The 10,636-nt window shown below is 34.5% G+C and overlaps 1 protein-coding gene and 1 long non-coding RNA gene across 2 annotated transcripts in view; both read left to right on the plus strand.

Moving 5' to 3' along the window:
• The window catches only part of LOC117118556, a gene marked incomplete at its 5' end in the record, with an annotated part of 19,885 nt that extends 12,148 nt beyond the window's left edge, over positions 1-7,737 (plus strand). Inside the window, 5 exons of the mRNA XM_033263172.1 lie at positions 4,471-4,641; positions 6,051-6,347; positions 6,529-6,612; positions 6,748-6,964; positions 7,226-7,737. Coding sequence (XP_033119063.1) covers positions 4,471-4,641; positions 6,051-6,347; positions 6,529-6,612; positions 6,748-6,964; positions 7,226-7,737 — 1,281 coding nt within the window. The remainder of the gene's footprint in view (positions 1-4,470; positions 4,642-6,050; positions 6,348-6,528; positions 6,613-6,747; positions 6,965-7,225) is intronic.
• Positions 7,738-8,329: 592 nt separating this feature from the next.
• LOC117118558 lies at positions 8,330-10,095 on the plus strand. The gene is made up of 3 exons (XR_004447067.1): positions 8,330-8,854; positions 9,098-9,149; positions 9,768-10,095. It is a non-coding gene; the product is annotated as an uncharacterized LOC117118558 (long non-coding RNA).
• Positions 10,096-10,636: the final 541 nt, after the last annotated feature.

A 10,636-nucleotide genomic window follows, 5' to 3' on the forward strand; every position in this document is an offset into this window, starting at 1 on the left:
TAATAGGCAAATGGGACAATCCCATAAAACAACAAACGGCCACATAATGCAAAACAGTTAAAAATTTAAAACGGAAGAGTAGAGAAAATCCAATCAGAATGAACAAAATAAACTAAATATCTACTGAAAAAAATACAAATATTTTCAGACGGATCCATTTTGGCCTTATATGCCTCATCAGTGCAGGTAGGGTACAGACCCTAACGAAACTTAGCTAGTTCTTGGCTTAGGAGTTTATTGTCATTCGGATCGGATTTTCTCTTCTGTTCCGTTTAATTTTTAAGTTTTAATGTTTAAGTTTTATCCTAATTACATTATAAATACACTCAGTAATAGACATATTTCGTGAAGTTTTTTTACAGCCGGTCATGTGACATTGGGTATTACTACATGGGGATTTTCAGTGCAATCAGTGTTAAAGTATAGGAAAGGGTAATGTTATGGTGGCGAAAACAAGTGCCTGCTTTTAACGTGAGAAATAACTGACAAGGAAAGGAACTACGATTGTTCAAAATAGTGTTTAGGCCTAAGATAGTATAATACATACTCCAAGTATTGAAATGCACGCCATCGTGTCGGGATTCAATATTTCGACATTGATTATGTCATCACCTGGAATGAAAAATGATCCATATTTGTAAGCTTTTGTGCACAAGTACCAAAAGTGTTCGACCAATCAAAACATTACCCATAGTAGCACCCATCAAAGCACTCTTTCTTACTCTACTGATCAAAGCTAACTACAAAAACAAAGAAAGCTCCTTTGAAGCTTTCCGCCCATTCTTAGGCAATGAGTGTAGCCTACGTATAGCAAACGCTTCTTTAAACAAGAGTGTAGACCAATTTTGCGAACTGTCAATAATATTAGTATTAAACAGTATCAAAAAATTAATGTATTACTTACATTACAATCTATAGTTATCATTTTCAAGTATACCTTGTAAACCTAAAACATATTGAAGTTCCTCACAATTTTGTATGACCATTTATCAGATCGTGAAGAATGTTCTTTAAGTCTAGTTTATAAGCATCTATCTGTGGACAAAATATTACATTACAACCAGGACATTAAAAAATAATGATAAACAATTCCTTAGGGGTTTGGTCTTTAGTAGGTATAAAATGAGAGACATATTTTTACTGCCATAATGTTATGAATTTTACCTCTTTAACTAAGTGTTTCTTTACTTTGTTTAAGCATCTACGTAAAATGGATTCACCTGCCAATACCTTAATGGCAAAACTTTTAATTTCAATTGCCAATCAATTTGGTATAGTTACTGGCATCGCAACCAACATTATTCAACATCCAAAATGTGCTTTAATACAGAAGACACACTCAGAAAAAGCAGATTAGCGTCCCTCGCACTGCCTCTTCACGGATCCAGAATTTTTATTTTTTATTTTATTTTTTTTTTTTGGGGGGGGGGGGGAGGGATTAGGTAGTCGACACTCAGCTATTTTAGTTTGGTACTATTATTTTTATTATCATTGTCTAAAGCCTAGCTAAATAAAAAAAATCAATTTGTTCTGAATATGTTGGCCTATATGGTAGGTGAATCCACATTAGGAATAGGAGTTTATTTTTTCTTTATAGCCTGCCATCTTTATCTAAGAGTAAAACAGAATAAATAAATAGACACCCACCTCAGCCCCACCATGGTTGGTGCTGAAATAAGCACATTTTATGAATAGGTCCCTCTAGACGCTCGGAAATGGCACTCTCAGATGGTAAAAATGCTTCTTCAGAGTAGGGCTCCTCAACAAAATTATTGTCTTTTTTCCAACGCGAGTTATGCTGTCCTCCTCTCCTATACACCCTTCTCCTCCAGGGCGTCGCAAACCGTCTAATCAAAGATCTATAATATATTCTGTACAGTGTACTGGGAGTCGAAAAGCAAATTATAATTATGGGACCCCTAGATGCCCGGAAATGACACTCATTCAGACTTGAGTATTTTATCTGCATTTTTAAAATTTTGGCAAAATAATGTAGGGGTCCTGGCCGGATGGGCAACCCATCACAAATACCGTACTCGCGTGAATAAGAGCCCCATTTGAATAACCGTGAACATTTCCTTAAGCGCCCCGTTTAATAAAGCGCCCACTTCTAATTTGAATAAGCAACCCCTCAATAATTTCATAAGATTTTCTTTTTAGCAAGTCAATAATCCAATCAATCCTGGGACTGTATTTGTTGGCATGATTTGAGCTGCAGAGTGGAAACACATTCTTCTTAGGTCAATATCAAAATGAGGATATTTCTCTTGGACTGATGAGAGCTCCGATCCCTGAACAGACAGTATATTTCCAACTTTACTCATTTTACATATTTGTCTATGCCTAGTCGTACTCCTCTTTTTCTTTTTCCGACCTTTTATAGCACATTCTCATCTGAGTTTTCAAGAAAAAATACAATGATCCTGCCATCCAACTAATCTCAATCGGCCGATGACCAACAAGCTATCCACTAGCCACCACCACTAATTTTGCTGTTATGTAAACATTCACGCCTTCTTGTCATGAGCCATGTTCTCAGGACGATTACCATTTCCGCCTAACCACCATTCGTAATGTCCTTGAAATAATTTGTTTTCATTCATAAGTGCCTCTTGAATTTAATAATCTCCCATAAGAACCCCTCGATTTTCATCTATTTCCATAAGCGCCCCCTCAATTTCCACTCTGTTTTCATAAGCGCCCCGTTCAAATAAGCGCCCCGTTTGAATTAGCGCCCCTCAGAAAGTGCAAAAAAATATTTTAAGCGCCCGGGCGCGCGGTAGATTAATATATGCCCTACAGTCGATAATAATAATAATAATAATAATAATAACTTTATTGAATCGTACACTTTTATATCAGTGGCACACACTATCAAGTGGTGCGTTCACAATAAAAACATTCAAACAATACAGAACGTTATAACCGTTACAAAAAAGCACAGTATAGTAAGAAAACACGTAGGCCTACAATACAAGAAAAACAGTAAAATGACAATTATTTAAGTACAAGTTAGCATTGAAAAGAGCATTAAACTAATAAAATTTCAAATTATGGCAGAAAAATGTTTGAATTATTTGTTTAAAAGACGAATATGCACACCGGAAATAAAGAGTAATTACTGTTTAAATTCTTAAAACTCTTTTAAAATATAAGTGCAGGTATTTAAATAAATTAAAAGTTTCGAGCAGTTAAAATAAATAAAATACATTTAAAATATATAAAATTGATAAGAATTATTTTGTTTTTACATTTGCTAAAATTTCACCTCTTGCTTTTCATGCTCTTTTTAAAAAGGACTTACAAGCCATATCAAAAATATTATTGGTTGTTTCGTTTTGTTCATATTCTGCATATATATTGTCGCTGCCTAGTAACATATTCAGTTTTGTATTTAAATAACTACTAATAAAATAGTTCCAAATATCTTGGTGGTTTGTTTTATACAAATCATTTTCAAGCTCGATGTCACTGACACATTATGCTGTTATGTATTAACGAATCACATTTGGTTCAGTGGTGCTACAAAGCTAGGATGTGTTAAGCCACTGAGCATGGTTAGCTGTTCTAGCTGGGTGCTACATTCCGGAAATATGAAGTAAAACCCCTGTCGTAGATCTCCGATTATTGGTCCTTTTTTACATTGATTAGTGAGACCAATACTAAGTCCGCCAATCAACTCATGGGTACACTTCCTTTTTTCTTATTTAATCAATTAAATTCTTCTCAATTGTTTCTATTTCTTGTTTTACTTTTCGCTTTTCGGCGGGACTGACTGAGGAGGGGGCGGGGGTGGGCACGGGCCCTTGTGGCTTCTCGCTGGATCCGCCTCTGGTCACGTGACCAACCTAGCGGAATTTGTCTTTTATTACTGTAAGCCTCGTTATGAATCTTATTTGATACCTAACGCATTAGTGGAAGCTTTTGGATAGCAGTCGTTTGCTACTAGTAGGCATATGAATCTTTGGGATTAGGAGAGCTAAATTCTGGTCTTTTTAGACCGTCCATGCTGTTAGAAAACAATGCGCATTTTTAATACTACTTAGTTATTAGGCCTGGTACCATTGTAAAAGAAAAACTCCGGTAAAGTCAGAGAAATACTGCCTGGCTCAATAAAGATCCTTTATCCTACTAACATTAATTACATTTTTATGTTAAAGATTATAATTACAATTAGGCCTACTTCAAACTTGACCAAAATTTAATGTTATCAAAGCAGGGAGATGTAAAAAATAATTATATTTTACATCTCATAGATCGAAGTACCAAACTATATTTTGATTGCTGTTTTTATAAGCTCTTTTAAAGAGGTTATTAAAAAATTGTTGATTTTATATGCTGTTTTTTACAAATATAATATTTCTTACAAATATAATATGCCTATATTATCATTTTAATCATTATTCACACTAGAGTTGAATTTTATATCAACATTTTACAGTATTGATATACGGGTTTGTTTATTCATAGGTTCCAGTGATGATGAAGTACTGGCATGAATTAGAGGATAAAGGAATTTTTGCAGAACAGCTAGCCCGTCATTTATGGGAAAATGAACTTAAAGCCAGTAAAGATGATGGTGACGACATCTTTGAAGACTTCATTGAAATTATGAAGACATTTGGACTTCTCTTGGAAAAGGTATGGTCTAATGCCACCTAGACGTCAGAGTCTCTTCTCTTTTTACTTTTCAAACATAAAATATATATTATGTGAATAAATGTCGTAGGCCGAATATTTAACCTTTGGTTTCCATTGCATCGCTACACAGTCGCTACAGCGTTTTCACTGCACTCCTTAATGCTTCATGAAGCCTGGCTTCCATTCTTATCACCGAAAATGGTCAGTCGAATGGATGAGCCTTTCCAATTGCTGCAGGGGCTGCTAAACAGTACAACGATTGTACTAAAAACATTGTATCCCGCGACAATGTAGCGTAGCAATTTTAAGGAAGCAGGCTTTATTCAACTGACAACGTCGCCAAAGGAGTCGACGACAGCGTGTAGCGATTTTTTTTTTATGGAAACCAGGCTTAGTTTGGCCATAGAGAAAATAGAACAGTTCTATTTTCTCTATGGTTTGGCAGATTGCCGAAACCCAGTTTGCCGAATCCCTGATTGCCAAGTCCACTTTGCAAAAACACAATTTGCCGAATATCAAATTGCCAACTCAAAAATTGTGAAACCCAGTTTTCCAAGATCCATGTTGCCAAAAATTAAAATAAAAATCAATACTAATATTAACGACAGAACTCGCTCACCTCCAGTTGCTATTTTTAAGACCAATCTCAAAACACATATTTTTAAAATCTGATCATGCACAGTATTGGAAGATTGGTGTTTTTATTAATAATAATTATTAATATTTTGTAATTATTATTATTGTTATTGTTATTATTATTATTAATATTATTTTTGTTATTAATATTATTATTAAAATTATTATTTTTTTGTTGTTGCTGTTATGGTTTTTTGTTATTATTAGTTAACGATGAAGGAACATGAAAGGGTTCTTTGGTCAAAAAGGATTTACTAACTTGCTGTTTCATCGGTTGACGTCACTTGGTACATTAAAAGTCAGTTTTGTTCAGACAAAAACATGTTTTGTCTAAACACAAAGTTCAATGCGCCAAACAGAAACTTTTTTATAAGACTCCTAATCTGAGACTATGGCTGTTAAATTGATCCCATATAAAATTCCTTTTATATAATTTAATCATTATGTTTTCATTTCACATTTTTGAGATAGTGGGGAAATACAAAGGGCTGGTAGTGCTGACAAGAGATCTGGCCTAATCCTAGACTAAATTTAGTCCACCTTCGAGAATACCACTTTCAGATAGTCCTGGTTTAAATCCAGATTTAGTCCAGGACTAAAGTGAGTTCACTTTCGAGAATACGGGCCTATGCTTTTATTTGCATTTTTTAGAAAGAGGGGGAATACAAAGGGCTGGTAGTGGCGACAGGAGACCATTTCACATGCCCTCTCCCCTCCTCCAATTCGAACTAAAATTGTGTATTATTTGTATTTTTAATTAATCATAAATAAAGAATGCATCAGAAGATGGCACTCGACTATTTGTCGTTCCCTCACGGATGAAAACCAAAACAGATAATTTGGAAATTAAGAAAGACGATGAGCAGACAGTATCCATCTATGTGACTCCTAAACACTTTCTCCCTGATGCCGTCTACCATGTCTTGGTCGTTAGATTTGTGAACCTGAGTAAGGATAAACTTCAGTGTGAAGACCCAAAGCTGTATCAGAATCAGGCTGAAATAGGATTCGATCATAAGCATTACCTGAAATTAGGTCGGATATCCATTGATAACAAACAGTCTTTGAAGGTAAATTTTATTTGACTCTTTATTTCTCCGTTAAATCACATTTTGTTACAATAAAACAGCTTTAATCATGATGTTATTGATATTGAATGCATTGAGTTTTAACTGTCTTGCAAATAGTACCGTATATTACTACCTGTGATTTATAACTTGACACTGTATTTACTGTTTCAAAAATATTAAGCTTGAAATAACACGAAGTAGAGAGAAAGAGGCGCATGGTGCATACAAGCCAGCATGTAAACCGGATCCTGATATATGTACAGAGGTAATTTACATAATTGACTGGTTGTTTTTAAGTTACCATGTAAAATAATTAATTCATATTTGATTTTCAAAAAATGGCTACTTATAGTTTATATGTAGTTATTATAAATTAATATATATTATTTTAATATTACAGGTTTTGGATGTTTTGAAGCAAGAGCTGGATGAAGTATATCCATCTAAGAAAGTTGTCGGCTATGCTCTGAAAATCCTTTGCTTAGTCTGTTCAGACACGGAGGAACCACACTTACAAGAACTTGAGTACTGCTTAAAGTCCAAGCTTATGACTTGTGATAAAACAGGGGAACGTATAGCAATGTCAACAGCTAATGTACAGAGGCTGTTTAAAGAAGGTATGCAAGTGGGAAGCCATTGGAATAATAATGTAATTAATGTAGATAATATTTTATTGAGTACATCAATGTCGTGTAATCTTTTAAAATTAATATATATTTAATAAATAATAATTAGATGATATGTTAGATGGGGTTTATTTTATTTCTTTAAGGAACAAAATCTCTAAATTACTTTAATCACAAATTTTAAAAATGAAAACAATAAGTAATAATTGAAAGTGTCTAGTTTATCTTAAATGACATTATTACAATACATAGATATTAAACATACAACCTCAGCTACGGATTCGCCTCATCCACCCTCGGCTACAGATATGCCTCATTCATCCTCGGCTACTGGTACGCCTCATCCATCCTCGGCTACTGGTAGTACACTTCACCTATCCTCGGCTACGGATACGCCTCATCCATCCTCGGCTACTGATGCCCCTCATCCATCCTCGGTTACTGGTAGGCTTCGTCCTTCCTCAGCTATTTGTAGGCCTCATCCATCCTCGGCTACAGGTACACCCCATCCACCCTCGGCTACATCTCATCCATCCTCGGGTGCAGATATGCCTCATCCGAACTCGGCTACGGATACACTTCATCCATCCTCGGCTATGGATACGCCTCATCCGACCTCGGCTACGGATTTGCCTCATCCATCCTTGGCTACGGCTGTGGATACGCTTCAGTTATCCTCGGCTGCAGATACGCCTCGTCCATCCTCGGCTTCGGATACAACTCAAGGGCCTGCATGCTCTATACTATTTTGTGTATGTGCGTAACACTAGTTTACACATTATCAAAAACTAATAACATGGTGTCATCTTAAGAATTTGAAACGAAACTGGATTTCTGAAGAGATATGTTTATACAACAGGTTACATGTAAAGAAAATGCGTTAAAATGTAATACATCAAGTGGAATACAGTAAATGCAATGAATAAGAGGAATAATCATCATTATTGCATTGTTTTACTTGATGTTTCTTGGTTCAAATTATATTTCAAATTATTTATTAAAATTTTATTTAGATAATTACTTCATTCTTAGGTAATTATAAAATTCCTGGTCAAATTATTGTTTATTCAAAGAGATGCTGCAAACAGGTCTGTGAGTGGATAAGATGACATTATAATAATACTAATAATAATAATAATAATAATAATAATAATAATAATAATAATAATAATAATAATAATTGTTGTTGTTGTTGTTGTTATTTACCATGTGTTTATGCTGTGTAGGAATTGCTTGTCAACATAATCCACTCCCGGCAATTGTTATCGATATTTAGTAATGGAATAATATACGCTCATCCAAGCAAAATGATGGTTAAATATTGACACCTTAATAATTATTTTATTTCTTTGCCAGGTGAGGACTTCAGTTTGCTTAAAGTTGTTGTTTCAAACTGGTATGACAGTCACCATTGTCTTGCTATGCTGAAACTGTTGTTCAGAGATCATGTGGAACATGGCGAGCTGGCAAGATTAACTAAAACGTTGGATTTGCTCAATATTTTGTTCAGACTTGATCATCTGAGTTCACGGAAACTTAGACTTCTGTGTGATACAATTAGCATAACCAAACATTTTGGTCTTTCATCTGAGATAAAAAAAAAACTGCCATCATTCCCAGATGTAAAGGAAGGAAGCATTTGCGCAGATTTCACATCTCACAGACAGAAGCTAATGAAATTTGGAATGGAACTGACCCCAACCAATGTGGCGCAGATCGACGGATTATATAATACGCCTTGTAAGAACTATACTGATTGCTGGGAAATGATCACAGATCTAGAAGATAAACTGAAAATCAGTGAAAAAAATATGAAGGAATTCATTGATTCGCTGGGAACCATTAATCTTCCTCTAATGGTATTGAACACACTGACAGAAGGTATTCCTCACTGTTTAAATACCATGACATGGATTTTATGTTACATTCTTTTGTATTTTGAATGTTATCATGAGCAGAAAGACTCACAGTCATGATTAAAGAATGGTTTAGCTAACAGATTATTATCATGTGTACTATTTTATGTATTCGAAGGTAGACCATCATAACATCAATTTTTCACATATTTGTACAGTATTATAACGTAATCTGATCTGAGAAACCATCTGATTTTAATCATTTTAGGTCTATAGGCCTTATCGGCAAATGCTGTGTGGACACCACTGCTCCTTTTGTTGTAAGTAAATTAATTTTTTTGTGATTGTAATATTGTTTTAATGATTTTTCTGGTAATTTTAAGGGCACTTTGACGCAGTTTATATATTTCTATATTTTATGATATAATACGATGAATGATGTAGGCCTATGAAAATAAATTTTATCAGAAACATACTTTGTAGCTGCCTTCTAAAGCATCCAATGCTTTCTTCTTGAAATTGTGACCCCCCCCCCCCTTTCGAACTTTAACAGCCAACGCGTACACTTTTTAATTTACAGCTGGCCGTCTGTGACCGCTTGTAATTAAAGCTTATTGTAATTATAAGATATTTAATATTCTATTGTTTTGACAACGTTTTAAGGCACCCGCAGATTTATTTAAGGTGTGCGAGCAGAGAGACTCACAGTCGATACTTTAAAATACACTAAACGTTGAAACATTAAAACTCTGGTCAATTTATAAAGCATAATCCTGTGGAAGTAGGGTTCACCGCTGGTTTCACAAGATTGTATGAAAAAAACTTTGAAGAATAATAGTCATCGTAATTCAATATTCCTGAAAATTAAACAAGTAAAGTTTAATTTATTTATTAAACATGATTAGCGAAATAATTCTCATTGGATTTTGTTTTTACAGTGCAATTACCTCACTTGTGACGTTGTAAACCAACCGTTGAGATGTCTTCTGAAGACAAACCAACTTACGAGTGTCGAATGTTGCTACATTCTTCATTGATGGAAAAAAATCTGTTTTTTGATAGAGAAAAGGAAAAAATCTTAAATAGAAAGATGTCAATACACTGACATTACACTGACGATGAAATTGATTCGGCACTTCTGTAGATCTTACCCAAAACACTTCTGTGTAACACCAGGTGAATGAGTAGTTATCAAGCTTGTAAATCTTATCCGTATCCATCAGTATCGAAACAATCATTTGGTCCATTGTCCCAACACTAGAATGTCAAACAATTTTGATTAAAACTGACGCAATCTGACAGACTACCCAAAGAAAGCAAGCACTGTTTCCAGAGGAATAAATATTTGTGAAAAATTACATTATGCATGGAAAGCCAGTGTAGCATAGTGATTAAAGTATGTACTTATATAATAATGACGTCAGTACATTTTCCATACAATACATCCACCCACCTTTTTTCCACACGCATATATGCAAAATATAAATGGATCACTGTTAAAAATAGTTGTGTAACATGAATGATTGCAATAGGCCTAAGCATGTACTAATGACTTCATCACAGTATAGACCTAGAGTATACAAGTATAGTGGATTTTTATCCTGGTGGATAACATGTTTGCTTTAAAATCCTCAGGGTAGTGGTTTCAAATCGTGTAGCATCCAATTTTTTTTCCTTACGACTGAAAATGACGTCACTTCCTAACGCTGCTATGCATGAACATTAACTACGTTGTACAAGTTCTTTTATACACCAAATTCAGTTCATATTGTTATACTACCTCAAGGTCAATACATAAATGAGTATG

The sequence above is a fragment of the Anneissia japonica genome, unplaced genomic scaffold, assembly GCF_011630105.1.
Source record: "Anneissia japonica isolate Jap-2015-1 unplaced genomic scaffold, ASM1163010v1 scaffold10819_len38394_cov117, whole genome shotgun sequence".
Lineage (NCBI taxonomy): Eukaryota > Metazoa > Echinodermata > Crinoidea > Comatulida > Comatulidae > Anneissia > Anneissia japonica.